The following is an 18,649-nucleotide window of genomic DNA, read 5'->3' as shown; positions in this document are numbered from 1 at the left end:
TTTGCACATGCTGGTTCCTCCACTAGGAACACCTTCCCTGTTTGGCCTGTTATTCCTTCCTTGATCCCCAGACAGATAAGCCCACACTCCAGGTGCCTACTGTCCTAGGTACACACACTCACCTAATTGTGACCACCCATTTCCACACCTACCCAGAATAGGTGCTAAACTGCAGAGGTGCTGAGAGTCCTACAAGAATCACAGTAGCCAACAGGAGTATCTAGGGGCTGACCACTGACCAGAGGAATGCCAATAGCAGCCATGGACTGCTGGCCTGGCATCACCCTGGCCCCAGAGGTAGTGATTTGGTGCACTGGCCAGGATCAAGGGGAGAAACAGCAGCAGGAACAGGCAGAAAAGAGACCCAGGGCACATGTGCAGGGCGAGCAGCACCGCCAAGCCTGTGGCTGTTCCCCACACGCCTTGGGGTCTAGGCAGGTGGTTTGCTGCCATATCCATTCTAATATGATCCAGGATAGGGCCAAGGGCAGGGGCTATCCCATTTCCTGGGACAGTAAGTAGAACCATTCCAGTGTACCCTATGCTACCCACCAAATATATTTTCCAACATGGGTTGGTTTTAGTGGCAGAGTATCTTAGCCCAGCTCTCAGAGACTGCATAAGGGTGATTTACTCTACAGTCTGAAGACCACATTCAGTGGACACTTTTCTCCCATAAACATTTCCTAGGTCTTTTGCTCTCCTAGCCAATGAGATGGTTAAGCTGTGGCAGAACTGGGAAAGCCCCCCAGCAGCAAGATAGAGGCTTTCTGTACTATGCCTTGGGCTCTGTCCAAAGAGGGTCTCAGGACAGAGTGGAGGGGTCTGGGCCTTCACTGCTGAGCCTCTTGAGATGTCCACAGTGACCCCTGTGGGCTGGAAAATGCCAGGGTGGCGGAAGAGGGCCCGGTGTGCCTAGCAGCATCTGCCCTTCCTAGGGCAGGGTCCACCCCTGCCCCAGAAGTCAGCTGGCTCTTCCTGCAGGCCTTCCAGCTCACTCCTGGGGACGTTCTGAGGAATGTACTGGCCAAAAGCACAGATGCCGAGGTGGATAGCCCTTCATGAGGAAGACCAAGCTGGGACAATTTCCCCAGAGGTCTAGGGCTACATACACTGAGGCTGGTCTCTGAATTTTTCTGTGCTGAAAACCAGACCACCTCACCAAGGGATCTTACCCACCTGTACCAAGCCTCAGACTCTCCCTAGTTGGCTGTCCTTCTCTTACTCAGCCTTGTCACTGCTGAGCTACAGCAGCCCTTTAAGCAGAGCCACAGCTCCCAGAGTATATGAGTGGTCCTTTGGGGCACAAAGCTGGGGGCCCCTCCTAGGAGTGAAAGAGAGGGGCTGTGCCCTTCTAGGAGGCACCAGGGACTCAGACTGAGTATTGGGGTGGGGCCGTGGGGGGCAAGGCCAGTGGAATGCTAGAGAACATTTTATGTATGGCAAGACTTTAGCTGAATGAAGAGACCCAGCCCAAGGTTCGATTCTGAGTGCTTGTGCTCCAGGACATGGGGAAACACAGGTAAGGACTAAGGAGGAGGATCCAGTGTCTGTAGGAGTGAGAATGCATGAGTGAAGGGACCAGTGACAAGGCCCAATGAGTGTCTTCTCCAGAGTACTTTAATGCACGCACCAACCCACAGTCCCTGCCTGCTTGCTGCCTGGGCAAGAGAGGCCAGCCCATGTGGAGGCTCCCATAGCTTCCGTTGCCCAGGGTGCCTAAGAGGGCTGAACCCACACACATTCCCATCAGTAGGTGAGCGGTGTGAGGATGAAGAGGCGATCTTCTTCTTTGCGGATCCAGCGCATCAGCTTATGGATGGCACTGACAGCAGATGCCTTGGTCCCCAGGGGGCTGTAGCACATGTAGAGCTCAAAGGCACCTGTCACCTGGAGGAGGGGGCACAGAGTAGTCATCGAGGTTAGACATCTCGTGTGGCCCCTGCCCGGGATCCCGATGAAGCTGAGCCCATCCCAGGGCTGCCTTACCCAGGCCAGGAGGTTCTCATTGGGGCCCGTGTAGTAGATGGTCTTGAGTGGGCGGGAGGCATTGTGGGCCCGGCTGTGCAGGTATTGGTAGAGGCCCAGCAGCCGCTCCTGCTCCTCTTCGCTGGTGTACGGGGCCTCAATCTCAGGGCTGGAGATGGGGGAGTGGGTTGGCAAAGAAATAACTTTCATTGCCTTCTCTGGAAATCTAAAAACAACTCTTCCTAGCCAGGGAGACTCTGACATGTGTCTTACCCTCCAAATGTTTTCCCAGGACAGGGCATGGCCTCCCTACCACAGAAGACTCCCCAGGACAGGGCTGGGCCCACCCAGAATGGAGCCCTGTTCTTCCCCCCTCCCCCAAGTTCATGGCATCTTTGGTGACTTCCCTTGGAGAGGCCAATCTGAGTTTAGGTGTCCGAAACAAAGTGACAGGTCTGAAGTGGAGGATAAGTGATCTGGGAACCCAAGAAGGGGTAATGGGAGGACAGAAGATGCCACATCTGGCCACAGCCCCTCTGTTGGAGGAGGAATTCTGCATCCTAGATGGGACCAAAATGACCCCTAAGGCAGACCTGCTCCAGGGCAGGAGATCCAGGAGACCTCTGTTCCAGCTTCCTTCCCTGGGTGTACTGGGCATTTCAAGGCTTTGTGGGTAACAAAGTAGAGAGGTACATGCCCATAGGGGGTGGAGTGATAGGGAGTCTGGGTCCCTGATGTCAGAGTAAAACAGACCCAACATGTCAGTCCATTCACAGACGGGTCATCAGCTCCAGGACTGCATCAGGGCTGAGGGCCAACCGCCTCCCCTCCCTCGCCTCTGTCTCCCTCAAGTTGTGCTCCCAAGGTCCTCCCTCACCTGGTGAAGAGTCCCGAGCTCTTTGATTTATAGAGGAAGTGGCGCAGGTCCGGGATGCCCACTTGGGCAACACTGTAGTAGGGCGTGCGCAGTGCCTCTCGCAGCGCCAGGTGGGCTCCACGCTTACGCAGGCGCTCCTGAAAGCGGCGGCGGCAGTCAGAGACTGCAAAGAAGTCCTCCCGGTCGGTGGAGACGAGCAACAAGCAGAGGTCGGTGTCAGGCTCCAGGTAAGAGATGTGTGCATGGAAGAAGCCGGCTGCATTAAATTTGGGTAGGCACACAGGCGTCCAGGCTTCTCCCTCACGGAAGGATGAAGAGGAACTTATGAGATTGAAGAGCAGGTGCAGGTCGATAGGGTGCAGGAATTGGTCCTTGCGGCGCACGAGCGCCACCAGCTGGTTGCGTGCCAGCAGGATGGAGAAGACAAGGCTGCGCGCTCGCGCCTGCTGAAGGCTGGCACTCACCGCGTCGCGCACGGCCGCAGCCAGGGGCAAGCAGCGCGCTGCCCCCATGAGGAAGCTGGGGTCTCGCGCCATGAGCTGCAGCAGGTTGTCGGTGATGCGCTCCGAGCCCGAGAGCAGGCGCCGCAGGTCGTAGTTCTGCTTCTGCTGGAAGATGTGGCTCAGCTGGGCACCGGTAAGAAGGCTCAGGATCTGGTAGTAGATGTAGAGCAGCTCCTGCGCCAGTTCCTGCGCCGATTGCCGCGTGCGCGCCACTGCCACCAACACCAGTGGGCTCCGGCGCACGAATACTACCTTGTAGCCATCTGAAGGTGGAGGGAGGGGATGTCAGCTTCTCCGGGGAGCCCTCCGGGATTGGCCTTGCCCAGCTCCCTCGGAGCCCCAGCTTCCTACACAGCTTGTCGCTTTCTACATCCTCTCCACCCTCCCTCAGATCTCTGCACACAGTAGGGGCTTAAGGATGATGAAGATAAAAACAGCAGCCCACGGTTCCCTTTCCCTGAGGATTCCAGGCTGTCCCTGCCACTTGCTTCACAGAGTGGCACCAGCCAAAATGCAGTGAGCAATTGAAAAAAAACATTCTTGTGTTAAATGTCAGAGCTGGGTGGGGCTCAGGGCCTGGGACTTCTAGTTCTCTCCAAGGGCAAAGCCCATGTCAGAGCCACCTTTGGCCCTCACAATACCCCGTAAGGCAGTCATTGTTGCTATCTGTGTTCAGATGACAATATTGAAGCCCAGTGAGGTGGAGGGGCTGCCCTTGGTCACACAGCACATCCCAGCCCTCTAGTCCCTCGGGGACTATGAATTAACCCTGGTCAGGGGAGCCCTCCCTGCCCCCCTTTTCAGGTGGCTCACCTGCGTGGATAGAACGAATGGCGTTCTTGTCTGCCTCCAGGAAGGACACCAGGGCCACCATGACACCCATGGTGCTGGAAAGTGCCTCCTCTGACCCATAGCGGGAGTACACAGGCTTCCCCGCCTCGCTCAGCACAAAGACGTGCTTCTGGTGCAGTCGCCATGCCTCAGCAGCCTCCTCCTCATCCCCCTCGCCTGTGCCCTCCCTGGGGGGTTCTGTGGCTGGCCGCCCAGCTGCCCCTGAAGGCTCTGGCCAGTCCTCAGAGCTTCCTGGCAGCATCTCCTCCTGCAGGTCTCGGGCCACACCCGTCAGTTGGGTGCTCAGCTCGCTGAAGTCCTGGCTGATCTGTCGCATGTCTGCAGGCAGTGGTGGAGGACCCCCAACACCCTCCTTGGGGCTGTCCCCAGAAGCTGCCCCATCCTCCGATTCAGTCAGGTCCTCATAGGAACGGGCATGGACGAACATGGCACCCTCCTGCCCAGCACCTGCCAGCCAAAAGCACTGGTGCTTAGAGCAATAGCCACTGGCAGACCACCTTACCAGCAAGATGCGTAATATGGCACTCTAGCTTTACTGCAGAGACAAGCCACTGTTCCCTCCTGCTACTGCCTACTACAAGTTATGCCTCCCTGCGGCTTACAGCCCACCAGTTTCCTCCCATCACACTGGGAATAAAACCCAAACCCCTCATGGCTGCGGGAATGACTTGCTTCTACTTGCTTCTCTCAATCTCATCTCACAGCCCTTACCCATTCCAGTCACACTGACCTTCATCCACCTGCTCTTTGGACACCCTCAACATGCCCTCACCTACCTCAGGGACTCTGTACCTACTGTTCCCTCTGCCTGGAATGCACTCCCACCTCCTCGCATGGCCAGCTCCTTGTCACACTTCAGCTCTCAGCAAAGACATAAGTTACCTCCTCACCTGACCTCTGAGCCTGGGCACTCTATCATATCTCTCTCTTTGATTTCTCTTGTGCCATTTGTCAGTTATTATCCTCCTCCCCAACTATAGTGGGGTTCCTCCTGAGGGGCAGCAAGGTGGTTGTTCACTGCTGTGTGCCGAGCACCTTGCCCTGTGCCTGGAATACCTTTGTTCAGTGACTCTCTATCCCTGTGAGAAGTCTCCCTGACCCAGTTCAGGCCATAGTTCCTAACCCACTCCACTGTAATGACTCCACTAGCCTATGGCTCCCCTAAGGCAGGGGCCATGTCAGTCTTTCTCTACTGATTTTTTTTTTTTTTTTTTTTTACAGAATAATTCAACAGATGTATTTTGAGTCTCTATGATGAGTTTGGTACCGTACTAGGCATTTGGGATACAACCACTCTGTGCTCAAAGAGCTCACAATTTTGTGGACAAGAGATGGGCAATATATACATAAACAAATAAAATTACAAAATAACTACTGTCCTGTACAGAGCATGGTCAGAGCAGGCAGGCCTAACTCGTGCAGAGGTGACATTTAAGCTGAGAGCTGAGGGAGGGAAAAGGAGTCAGGAAGGCGCAATGTAGACCCAGGGAACGGGAGGAGAACCCATGCTGGCAGCCAGACAGCACAGGGGTGAGTAGCCCAACATGAAGTGGAGAGGAAGGCTGGACACAGACCGAGCCCGTTTCCTGCGGTATCCCCAGCACCTAACAAGTAGCCCACGAGTGACTGAACGAGTGCATGAATGAGTGGGAGTGAAAGACTTGGTGGGAATCCCAGTTGCCCTGGAGGCTGCTCTCGCTGTCAGCTGCCTGGAGCTGCACACCCTGCCCGTACCTGGCTCCATTCCCTGAGCCAGTCCTGGTGTGGGGCTCTCAGCTCTCTCCATACTCTGCCCATCAGAAGGAGCCAGGGTGCCATCGGGGCATTCGCTGCTCCTCTTCCTCTGCATGTCAGCAGCCATCCCTTGGACTTTCCTGTGGGCAAACAAAGACATCATCGAGGGTAAGGAGGGAGGTGCTGTTGGCAGGGGTCACTGCTAGTACAGTAACAGTGGTTAGTTAGTACAGGAAAGCACCAGGACCCAGCTAGCTCAAACCTCTGGGAAATGGGTTCTGAGTATTCCCCTGTAAAAAATGAAGTATGTTGTTCTTTTTCTAAGTAGAAAAGGAAAAATTCATTGTACCTATTCATTGTAGAAAACTTGGAAAATAAAAAAGGATAAAGAAAGAAATGTCACCATATCCCCACCATTCAGGATCTTTCACTGTTCACATTTTGGTGTATTTCTTTCCAGTTTTTTTTTTTTTTTTTTTTTAAAGGAAATAAAATGGAAAATTTTTTTTTTTTTTTTAACAAATTGATAACAGCAGCTAACACTTACTGAGCACCAAGGTAGTGTGCTAGGAAGTATAAGTGGACACAGTTATCTAAGCCTGATCACTACACTCTGTGGCAGGTGCTCCTGTCTCAGGCTGGCTCTACAGATAAAGGGACTGAGGCTGAAAGAGTAAATGCCTGCCCAATGTCACAACAGGGTGGAAGCTTTGGGAGCTGGCAATTGAAACAATTCTGTATCCTGGTATCTTTCACTGCACATCCTACCACAAACACTTCCTCATTCAAAACTGAATTGACCAATAGTTCTTTCTGAATACTTAGGCATTTGCAAAGAAAGAGCAAACAAGCTTGTCTTCAGGCTTGCTTTTTTCTGAGTACACTTTTGTACTTTCTGAATTTGGCACCAGGGCTTGCCTTACAACTATACAGCTGTACAACTATAGACATAACAGTTCTCAGTGCCCATCTGAATGCCAGGACAGACTCAGTTTCATCTCCCGGTCCTTCTGCAGCCTCAGAGCCAGGTGGAGGTGGCGATGAGTGGATGGCAAGGATAACAAAGTTGGATGGCTCACCTGGAGTCACCCCTAAGGGCCCCTGAATGGCAGGCTGAAGGAGCCTTCATTTGGCAAGCAAAATACATTCATAGGGGAGGGGTTCCATTGAGGCACTGATCCTTTCATGAAGAGAAATCTGGGTAGACAGGTGAGAAGGACTGCAAAGACTAGTCAGAGACTCATGAAGAGGTCATGCGGGCAGGCCAGGGGCCTGGGAGGGACTGGTGTTAGTGTGAGCAAAGTAGACCCTGTCCCTGCCCTTCTAGGACAGAGTCATAGGAAATAACTGAGGCCTTGTTTCTCAGTAGCTCCGCAACCTTGGGCAAATGACTCTTCCCTGAGCCTAGCATGAAGTAGGTGCTCAAAAATGTTCATGAAGAGTGACCTCAAAGAGAGAGCATCCCCATCACTCTCATTTGTGTGGTCCCAGGTTGTCCATGTCCAAGAACACCCTCTCAGACTCCTTATCCTCATCCCACCAGAGCTCCTACCAGGCAGCTCCTGTATGCACCCAAAGAACTGACTTTCAAGCTCTTTTTTTTTGTTTTTGTTTTTTGGTCATCTTTGTTCTAAGCTATGGAATCCTTTTTCAAATGCATCTTTTGCAGAAGTTCAACGGGCAAAACAGACAGGGAAGCCTGGTAGCCACTCGTGCACTGAACCTGGAGCATCACAGAACAAGTGAAGGTTGGGCACCATTGGCCAACAGCGTCACCCCACTTAGAGTAGGACCAAAAAAAGATCATCTGGGAGAACATCGACCTCTGGGGATTTTCTAGGCCACTAATCCCATCCATTAGGACAGTCAAGAGTGATGGATCCTAGCATGAGTCAGAGCCCAGAGGACCAAGGCATGGGCCACCTTGTCTGACAGAAGGCCAGAGTAACTAAAAGGCTACTTGCCCTCAACAGCTAGGTTGTTCAGAAAGGTCCGCTCAGAGACAGAGACCGAGACCAAGAGGAGTAATCCCAGACAGGCCAAAACAAGCACTGTAACACCATAGAGGCTGGGGCAGTGGGTGCTACAGTAACTAGGGCATGCCTAGGTCTTTAGAAGGAAGACACAGGCCACATGAGAACCTCATAGAGCATTATTTCGCAAGCTAACCTGAAAGTGAGAGTGGGGTCTGCACTGCTATGTGAAGATGGAGTGACTCCAGAGAGATGAGTCTGTGTCCAGGCAGAGAGAAAGCTGCTACTGACAGTCCCAGTGTTGTGGCCAAGGCTTCTGGACGTGGCTCCCTGGACGGAGACCTGGATTGCTATGTGTTTCTTTCCGGGAAGTAGGTCCAGAACCATTGCTTCAAATTACTATATTTCTATGGAGACTCACTTTCCTGCTCCCTTAGTCAATAAGTTCACACCTCTCTTCTCAAACTTCCATCACTTCCTTCTCCCACGCTCACTCAGCATGATCCATGATCTCACCGAGGAAACAGAAGCCAGCAAAAGAGAACCTCCAAGATTCCCACCACCACCTCACTCACCTGACAGGCTCTGCTTTCCTTCTTCTCACTGAAGATGAGCTGTCCTTGCTCCACTGGGAGCAAACGCCCCCACTGCAGTCCCTTTCACCCGCACAAGCACAAGCACATGGCTTCAGCAGCTGTCCCTCTCTCTCCCAGATCATTGGTTTCCCCTTCTCCCCCATCCAGCACCAATATGCTGATGCTTCCTCCATTTTCAAAACACCTTCCGGGGCACCTGGGTGGCTCAGTCGGTTAAGCGTCTGACTTCGGCTCGGGTCCTGATCTCACAGTCAGTGAGTTTGAGTCCCACATTGGGCTCTGTGCTGACAGCTCAGAGCCTGGAGCCTGCTTTGGATTCTGTGTCTCCCTCTCTCTCGGCTCCTCCCCCACTCACGCTCTGTCTCTCTCTCTCTCTCAAAGATGAATAAATGTTAAAAAAAAAAAAAATTAAAAAAAATACCACCTTACTTTGGGTGTGTTCACTCGTTATAATTCACTGAGCTGTACTTATGATTTGTGAACTTCATGTTTGTTTTATTTCAATTAAAGAGTTAAAACAACCCCCCACCCCCTTAACTCTACATTCCCCTCTAGGTTCCACCCCATTTTTTTGCTGCCCTTTATAAAACAGACCTCAAAACAGTAAATAATACTTGGAATATAATTAGTAGGCTAGGCTATGCTGTGTAACAAATCAATGTCAAAATGGTAGAGGCTTCACACATAAAGGCTTATTTTTTGCTTACACAAAATTTACCTTGGATCTGGTAGTAATTCAGCTCCCTTCCAAGCAGTGATTCAGGAATCCAGGTTACTAGCATCCCATAGCTCTGCCATCTGGAATACATGCCTTTTCCACATCACTGGGCAGTGGAAGACAGGGCTGGAAGGTCATGTACCAGCTCTTAAATACTTCAAAGCCCAGATTGGCCAGAAGTAGTAACATGGCCAGAGGGACTGGGAAGTGTGGGGAGCTCACGGGTATCTGGTAATCAAGAAATACATCTGCCGCAGCCTCTCCACTTCACTCACTTGGGTTTTTTTTAAGATTTTATTTTTAGGTAAGCTCTACACCCAATGTAGAGCTCGAACTCACAACTCCAAAATCAAGACATGCGTGCTCTACTGACTGAGCCAGCAAGGTGCCCCTTTCCCATTCATTCTTAAAGCCACTCCAACTAGACTTGCGCCTCCATCATTCCAGCAACACTGCTCTCATCAAGGTTGCTAGTTGACCTCAGGATCCTCACCTCACTCAGTAGCAGTAATGGATACACACTTGGTGATTTCCTCTCTTAAAACACTTTTTCTTCTTGGCTTCTGGTACACCACTCTCCTTTCTTGGTTCTCCTTCTACCTCATAGACCATGCCTGCTAAGTCCTTTATGCAGTTCCTCTTACAGTTAGGGGACCCAGATTTCAGCCCTTGGATCTCTTTTCTGTCTTCATTCAAACCACTGGTGATCTCATTCAGTCTCATGTTTTTGTTTTTGTTTTTAATTTTTTAATGTTTATTTTTAGAGGGGAGAAGATGCAGAGAGACAGAGAGACAGAGAGAGTGAGAATCCCAAGCAGGCTCCACACTACCAGTGCAGAGCCCAATGTGGGGCTCAAACTCATGACTGTGAGATTACGACTTGAGCCAATATCAAGAGTTGGATGCTTAACCGACTAAGCCACCCAGGTGCCCCCAGTCTCAACTCCATTGATACATTAGTGATTAGCGATACATTGTGATTCCAATTTTTATTTCTAGCCCCAATGTCTCTTCTGACTTCTAGAGTCACACACATTTAACTGTCTACTTCATGTCTTACAGTATCTCAAAGTTATATGTCCAAAACTGAGTTCCTGATTGTCCTCTTAAAAACGTATTCCTCCCAGAGTTTTCTCCATCTCAGTGAAAGACAATGATTTTCAGCAAATCTTGGAGTCATCTCTTTTCCTCACACCCCATATGTCGAACCACTAGCAAATCCTGTCACCTGTACTTCTGAATACCCAGCAAAATGTCTCTCTAGTTAATATTTTCCCTATAGAATTCCTCTTGGTTTTTAATACCCAACTGTGGTAGCCAGCCTTCAAGCCAGTCCCCAATGATCCTCAACTTACAGTGTATATGCCTTTGTGTACTCCCCTCCCACACTGAGCAGTTATGTAACCAATAGGATAACGTGAAAATGACAACATGTGATTTCTGAGGCTAGGTCATAAAAGATACTGTGGCTTCTGCCTTGCTCTCTTGGATCACCCTAGTTGGAGCCATCAGCCATGTTGTAAGGACACTTGAGCAGCTGTCTACAGAGAGAACCTCAGCAAACTTTGAGACATGCAAATAGCCAGTACCAAATGTGCCAGTCATGTGAGTAATCTTCTAGCCCCTGTCAAGCCTTCAGATGACTTCAACCTCACAAGAGAAACTGAGCCTGGACCATCCAGCTAAACTGCTCCCAGATTTCTCCCAAATACCAAAGGAACTGCATGAGATAATAAATATTTATTGTTGTTTTAAGCTGCTAAGTTTTGGAGTAATTTGTTACACTGCAATAAATAACTAATACAACAAACTTGTATTGTTTTGGCCTATGTTTATATAGAAAAATGCTATTTACTTCATCAAAACTTGATCTATATTTTAAACAAGTGATGTACATTTAAGTCCTCAAACTACATTCCAAGTTGGATAGAACATCACTCACTAAGTGGCAACAAAACGGGCTTACTTGCATCATGGCTGTTGAAGGTACTGAAAGAGGCCAGGATACTGCATCAAAGCAGCAAACTCTGGTGGTCAGGAGGGTATGTTTTTCAGCATTTTATATCCTAATGCTATAACCTACTGGGCATGTATTAGGTATATATTTTCCTGTGTTTTAGTACCATTTTAGAAAATTGGGGGTTGTGGTCGATGAGGGAAGCATTATACTTTTTCCCATTTAAAATAATGGTGGGGGGAGGCGCCTGGGTGGCTCAGTTGGTTGGGTGTCCGACTTCAGCTTAGATCATGATCTCATGGTTTGTGGGTTTGGGCCCTGCGTCAGGCTCTGTGCTGACAACTCGGAGCCTGGAGCCGGCTTCAGATTCTCCCCTCCCCCTGCTCACACACACTCTCTCTCTCTCTCTCAAAAATAAAAACATTTTAAAAAATTTTAAATAGTGGAAACAGGGGCACCTGCGTGGCTTAGTCAGTTAATGTCCAACTCTTTGTTTCAGCTCAGGTCATGCATGATCTCATGGTTTCGTGTGTTTGAGCCCCATGTCAGGGTCTGTGCTGGCAGAATTCTCTCTCTCCCTTTCTTTGCCCCTTCCCCACTCATGTTGTCTCTCTCTCAAAATTAAATAAATAAATAAATAAATAAATAAATAAATAAATAAATAAATAGATAGATAGATAGATAATAAAAAGATATATGAAATAATGGGAAACAGATACTCAGTTAGTGATTCCAGATAATGTCCAACTTTTGTGGAACAGATTACTAATGTTAAATGGGAAAAGCCCATATCCAGAATCTGACCATTGCTCATCACCACCACCACCACCACTACCACATTGGTCCAGGCCACCATTACCTCTCTAGGGGAGTGATGCACCAGCCTTTTAACCAGTCTCCCCACATCTACCTTTGTCCTTGCGCAATATATCCCTCCCACAGGACTCAAAGAGATCCTCTTGAAAAAGGAAGTCAGGCCGTGTAATTCCCCTGCTCAAAACTCTACAATGGTTCTCATTCAGTGAGACAGCCAATTTCCTCAGAACAGCACACAAAGCCCCACTCTACCCCTTCCTTTTATTTCTTTGACTTGATCTCCTTCCCTTTCCCCTGCTCCCTTCACCTCAGCCCAGCCACACTGACCTCATGGCTTTCCTTTAGGATAATATAAATGTGAATCCTAAGTACTTCTGCATTTCAGAATTTTGCCCTTGCTGAACTTTCTGCACAGACCACATCTCTCTGCTTTTCACTTTGTCCCTCATTCACCTATTCCACTGATGGGGCTAGATATTGACATGACCTACTCTCTCACTTCCTTCCGGTTGCTGCTCAAGTGTTACCTATCAGAGAGGCCTTCCTACTATATCCCTGATCTTCCCTGTCTTGCCCTGCTTCATTTTTCTATGAAGCATTTCAAGTTTCAGTATGTCAGCTCCACATGCAGGAGGAGTTTAATCAACATTTGCCAGATAAATAACTTTGGAAGGGAAAAGGTGAAAGATCCTCAAAGAATATCCAGTTATAATGCAGTCTCTGGAGACCCCTGCCTGTGGAGAAGACTTGTTTTTGGTAGTAGTCAAGTGTTCAAGAACAATGGTCCTAGAATCAGAGGGACTTGGATGGACCTGGTTTGGTTCCATAAGTCTTAGTTTTCTCATCTATAAAGTGGGGATAATGATAATGCCAATTCACTGGGTTGTGGAAGGATTAAATGAGATGTTCATGTAATTTGTTTACCCTGGCACACAGTAAGCACTTGCACACTTAATGGCTACTGCCATTAATATATCATGATTATTTTTACTTAGCATTCAAACCATATGTAGCTGCACTTACACACAAAAAGTGGTCTCTGCCATGTAAATCAGTCCTTTGAAAGTTGGCTCACCCTGAGCAAACATGATTATGACCTCATGAAGCCAGGTAGCTTCTGGCCTGAAGTGACCCACCTGTGATGTCCAGCCAAAGAGATGTCTGTGTGCCTTGGGCTGGGGGTTCCTCCAGGCTTACTGGCTATTCGTTGGGCCTGACATTGCAGGAACAGACCATTGGTTCTCTGCTGCTCCTGGAAGTTTCTCCCAAGTTGAATCCTTGGTCTGCCACATGCCCCTGCTCTGTGGCCTTGTACCTCTGGTCAAAGACCCAAACATGGTCTACGGCAACTTACCCAAGGTCCTGGGGGCCCACTACCCACCGATTCCTTGTGGACTTAGGTGACTGAACCCAGTATGGCTGAGTGGTACTCAGCATGGTAACTATATGGAATGAGGGCAGGGTCAGCTGGCTGGGGCTAGTGGACGCTTCCTTCACAATAGTTCCCCAGCTACCTGACATCATGTAGCATCTCAACATCTCCAAGGCCAATCGGGGGATCCAGCCAGAAGTCCTGATGAAGCAAACAGTTCTCTAGACACTTACTCTGGAAACTAGGCAGCAAACCCCACCCTAGCCCCCACTGGAGCCATAAACCTTCATGACAGAAGCTCCTGGGAGTCTGGGCCTGAAGCAGTTAAGCGAGAGAGGTCTCTTGGAACCAGTCCCATATGTGCCCTCAGGGTCCCTTCTCAGGCAGCCTCTCTAGAAGCCCCCAGGGCATGCTAATTTCCCTAGATGTGCTCTGCTGTGCCTACAAGCAATGTCTCCAAACAGGTTGTCTCAATCAGCCCTTCTTGTGTGCTTCCCTCCCTCAGGTGCCCACCCTGGAGCAGGCAGAACCTTTAAGAGCCCCTCCCTACTGACTCCTACCACTGTTGCTCCCTCTTCCTGCTTGGATAGTGCTCCATCCTGCCCTGACCCTTTTGGAGTGGGCTATCTGGGAGGGTGGTGCCAGAATGCACGGGTCTCTGGCAGACAGGGCTCTGGTGAGGCTATGCCGTAGCTGGTTCGGCAGGATGCCTACTCCGTGAGCATCGCCTGGTACTTGTCACTGCTGGTGGCCACTCCCCTCTCTGACAAAGGCTGCTCACCCTCCCCCAGCAAACTGGAACCCAGAAACGGTGGCTCACCCAGTACAGGCAGACAGGTTATCTGAGCCAGGGCACCCTTGAGAGCAAAGTCCAAAGCCCCAGGACACTTCCAGGAGTTGCCCGCTCACCCCACAGTCACCTCTGCAGATCTTTGAAAGGATTCTGCCCCGGGGGAAGGGGAAGGGGGGAGCGGAATATGTGTGCCTTGAGGGGCGGGTCCTACCAGGCCACTACCTCCTACAGGACTTTGCTCTCCCAGCCAAAGGAAGGGTTCTGGTCTTCGCCTTTTGTATTCTTCAGCTGGGGGACAACCGGCTAAGGCACCCCAAAGAGACTAAATCCTCCTATCGCAAGTGAAGCGTAGGTGGCAGGGGCCCCCAGTCTTCAAGTCCCTGGCTCCAAGGATGACAGCTCTCCAGTTTCTCGGTACCCCCTGGCCACGTGGGTTGGCAGTCGTACTCACCTGTTTCTCCGGGGGGGCCCAGGACGCACAGAGACTGCCGGTCACTACTCTCTGCCGGACCCCCAGGAGGGCACGGGTGTCCGGCCGAGTCCGGCCGGAGGGCGCAGGTCAGACCCTCGGACCCCTGCGGACGCAGACATGGCCACAGCGCAGGCCACCGCCCCTCCCACCGCCCCTCGCCCAGCAGCCGATCCAGGAAGACAGCCCTCTCCGGCCTCTCGTGGCGGAGGCCTGACTCCAGCCGCTCTGCCTCTGGCCCTACCCGCCCCGGGGTGCATTGTGGGAAATGTAGTCGGCGCTCACCGCTGCCTGCGGCACTCTGAGGCGGGGCTGGACGCCCGGTCCCGGCAAAGTCGAGGGCGGGGCGTCACCCGGAGCAGGATTTGTCTCATCCGGAACCACCTTCTCCAGCGTCGGGCCTGGCCCAAATGCCTCCTTGGAGCCCAAAGGCCAGGGTGGACCGTAGGCCCAGACTCCCTGGCCCGTCCGCCCTGGCCATCTAGAGGTTTATTTCAAGGCAGAGTAAGACACTTTGGGATTGTTTCCTCTATTGATTGTGGAAGGGCAGTGCAAGTTTGGGAACTGGATAAATGTTACTAGTGACTCTAGCTACGCTGGTTGCAAAGGATGTAAGCACACCAATTGTTGAAGACGTCCTTTTAGCCACGTTTTAATATTATCGGTATGAGGCTCTAAAACAGTTCTCAGCTTTGCACATAGAATGACCTGGGGAAATTTAAAAAATCACTAATGCCTAGAGATTTTGATTACTCCCAGAGAATTCGATTTAATTGAACTGGGATGGGACTCAGGCATTGGTATCTTTTTAAAAGCTTCCCAGGTGATGTGCCAGGGCAAGGAACGATTGCTATGGGCATTTGTAATGTCCTAGACACAAAACAATACAAACGACAGGAAAACATAAAGCTTTTCCAAACAATTTTTTTTTAAAGTTTATTTTTATTTATTTTGAGAGAGCAAGCTGGGGAGGGGCAGAGAGAGAGGGAGGCAGAATCCCAAGCAGGCTCCACACCTTGAAATCAGGAACCGTGAGATCATGACTTGAGCCGACGTCAAGAGTCAGTTGCTTAACCGACTGAGGCACCCAGGTGCCCCCCCCCAAACAATTTTATTCTTTTTTTTTTTTTTTACTTCTTTAAATTTATTTTTGAGAGACAGAAACAGAGCATGAATGGGGGAGGAGCAGAGAAAGAGGGAGACACAATCTGAAGCAGGCTCCAGGCTCTGAGCTGTCAGCACAGAGCTCGATGTGGGGCTCAAACCCACAAACTGTGAGGTCATGAGGAGCTGAAGTTGGAGGCTCAACCGACTGAGCCAGCCAGGCACCCCAAAACAATTTTATTCTTAAAGATCAGTTTAAGGAAGTAAAATCAGAGATTAACAAAAATACTGCTCATGTTTTCTCTGAAGAGAAATCACTTTATAGCTTTTCTGATTAATTTCCCCAATAGTTTTAGGATGAAGGAAAAAGTCTGAAATCACTCCTTTGATTCTCTCTGCTGCTTGGAGCACCCCAATGCAGTATCCTGTCTCCATCTCAGCCCTACACTGGAATTGGGAAAGCTCTGCCCCTGAGCTTCTCTTGTGGTCTCAGATGGCTGTCACCTGGAGCCTACCTCCACAACAGTGGTCTATGACTGAAATGGTGACAAAGCTGTAGCCTTTTACTGGAGATGGCTTTGCACAGGGCTGAGACCCTTGCATATAATTTAAGGGAAGACTTCTCCTCCCTTTTAGGTTAAGAAAATGTGAGAAAATGTCCAATTCCTTCACTATCTATTCCCCCTGGAAAGGAGAGTGGAAGAGGAAAGAGGAATCTCTCCAGGTCATCACTGGTCACTCAGTATTTTCAGTCCTCACTACCTCAGGAGTTCAGGCTCCCTCACTTAGAATAAATATCATTTATACAGTTTGGCTGTCATGAATCCCATCACATTAGTTGTGATGAGTTGTGAGAACAAATTGTGTGAACTTGTAAGAGTTCAAGCCATGGGGTGCCTTGCTGCCTCAGCCGGTAGAACATGCGACTCTTGATCTCAGGGTTGTGAGTTCAAGCCCCACATTGCGTGTAGAGTCTACTTTAAAAATTTTTTAATTTAATTTAAAGAAAAAGAGTTAAAGCCAAGAAGATGTCATATTCTCTCATTGGTGCAGAAGTATCCTGGCTATATCCCATTAACTAGAAACTGTCCTCCATAGAATTGATCTTCATAGAAGACAGATTTAAAGTTTCCTAACATACCTACCCAGTCTCTTCAATAGTCTGTAGGGTGACCTCAGGGTTTTTTCTAGAGTCTCACTCTTGCTTTCAAGAACATCAGCTCCACCAGACAGCACCACTGTCATTAGGAAGTACAGCTGACCCTTGAACAACAGGTGTTTTATTATATGCAAATCCATTTATATGCAGACGTTTTTCAATAAGTATATTGGAAAATTTTGGGGGGATTTGTGACAATTCGGAAAAACTTGCAAATGAACCATGTGGCCTAGAAGTATAAAAAAATTAAGAAGTTAGGTATGTCATGAATGCATAAAATATATATATATACTAATCCATCTTGCCATTTATTACCATAAAAAATATACAAATTATAAAAAGTCAAAATTTACTAACTCCCTCCCACACAAATACTTACAGACTGTATGTACGTGGTGCCATTTGCAGTCAGAAATGTAAACAAGAATAAAGATGTAGTATTAAATCTTAACTGCATACAATTTACTATAGAACATACTGTTCTACTGTGATAATTAGCCAACTTCTGCTGCTTTTGTGGTGAGCTTGTGTTGCTAGTATCCACTTAAAACCCCATGCGATGCTAATCATCTCCTTCTGAGCAGTTAGTCTCTGGTAAATTGCTTATCACAGTAAAAAGTGACTGACCTCTCATGGTCCTCACCATTAAGTAGTTAAGTTTTGGGGGAGTCCAAAGTTTTACGTGGATTTTCAACTCCACAGGTAGGGGGTGGGAGTGGAATTGGTGCCCCAACCCCTAGGCTGTTCAGGGGTCAACTGTATTGCATCTACTTAGCCAAGCAAGTGATTACATCCATGTGATTCTGGCTAAGCCTTGTGCCTAGGACACTCACAGAGCGAACCATTGTGGCTACTTAGTAAAACATTTTAAGGTTATCATTCCAAACTCTTTTTTAATCCACTTACTGACTTTTATTTGAATATTGGGACAATCCTTTCCAATGTCACCTTTTTGCTTATAGAATTACCAAGAAATAAATCTTAGTCTTTTGGAATAATAACAAATGCCAGTCCCACGATGGCTCTGCTGCCCTGCAGGACAATGCTTCAAACCTTGGGCGTTGCCATAAACCACACACTACCCTGCACCTTCTGTCACCCTCTAGGTCTGGGGCTCCTCTAAACCTCAGCTTTCTATTTTGTCTGGGTGCATGATTTTCATGGACTCAGCATGTCCTCTCCATAACAGTAGCAGCAAGGACTAGTGGGGACTGGAGCAATGGTAAAATAAAACCTCTTGTTCTTCCCCAGATCTCTTTTCTTTCATAGTTTTAGGGGACATTTCAGAACTTGAGGTGCTGCTAAAGTGAAAATGCCTAATTGTGCCCGGAGGCTGGGATCTGTTCCCTGCCCTGTTGCTATCTTACTTGTGTGACTAGGGGAAAATCCCTTAATGACCCTTTCAGCACTTTCCCCCTCCTACAAGTACAAGATATCTAATGTGAAATACTCTGAGCTAATAATGAGAACACTCAGTCCCTTCCTGGAAAGTCTGAAGTTTTTCTTCCTGCCTTTATTACTTTGCAGGTCCTGGTAAGGCAGATGGTTTTTTTGCTCTGCTGGAAAATTTCATCTGTGGTCTTGTATCATCTGTGTCACTCCTGGTTCCTGTCTCTCATTTTAACATTTGATCAAACCCTACTTTCCATGCCAGGAGCCATGGCCCCAAATGAGACCAAGGCAACAAGGAACAACATACAGGACATGGTCTTTCTCTTTGCTAGGTCCTCCCCTGTGAGCATTTAGGGGCTTGAAAGT

The 18,649-nt window shown here is 49.1% G+C and overlaps 1 protein-coding gene across 2 annotated transcripts; it reads right to left on the bottom strand.

Moving 5' to 3' along the window:
* Window positions 1-1,602: 1,602 nt before the first annotated feature.
* MON1A (MON1 vesicular trafficking associated A) lies at window positions 1,603-14,886 on the bottom strand. 2 transcript variants are annotated; one of them, XM_086698180.1, is made up of 6 exons: window positions 14,611-14,886; window positions 5,935-6,074; window positions 4,162-4,647; window positions 2,846-3,611; window positions 1,990-2,137; window positions 1,603-1,890 (listed from the first exon to the last, which is right to left on the bottom strand). In XM_086698180.1, exons 2-6 carry the CDS (start codon window positions 6,059-6,061, stop codon window positions 1,750-1,752), a joined length of 1,668 nt encoding a protein of 555 aa, XP_086554306.1. In that variant the 5' UTR covers window positions 6,062-6,074; window positions 14,611-14,886; the 3' UTR covers window positions 1,603-1,749. The 2 variants fall into 2 exon arrangements, with proteins under 2 accessions (XP_086554306.1, XP_086554307.1); XM_086698181.1 differs by lacking the exon at window positions 4,162-4,647 and having other exon boundaries at window positions 14,611-14,885.
* Between the last annotated feature and the right edge of the window lie 3,763 nt (window positions 14,887-18,649).

Source organism: Puma concolor, chromosome A2, assembly GCF_028749965.1.
Source record: "Puma concolor isolate L17-30 chromosome A2, mPumCon1.1.hap2, whole genome shotgun sequence".
Lineage (NCBI taxonomy): Eukaryota > Metazoa > Chordata > Mammalia > Carnivora > Felidae > Puma > Puma concolor.
This window is presented reverse-complemented; position numbering and strand designations above follow the sequence as displayed.

Excerpts from the sequence above, each read along its gene's own strand:
- MON1A (XM_086698180.1), bottom strand. The coding sequence starts at position 6,061 with ATGGCTGCTGACATGCAGAGGAAGAGGAGCAGCGAATGCCCCGATGGC. Across the intron at positions 2,138-2,845 it reads AGCTCGGGACTCTTCACCAG|CCCTGAGATTGAGGCCCCGT; the intron begins GTGAGGGAGGAC and ends CCCCATCTCCAG. Across the intron at positions 1,891-1,989 it reads ATGAGAACCTCCTGGCCTGG|GTGACAGGTGCCTTTGAGCT; the intron begins GTAAGGCAGCCC and ends CCCCTCCTCCAG.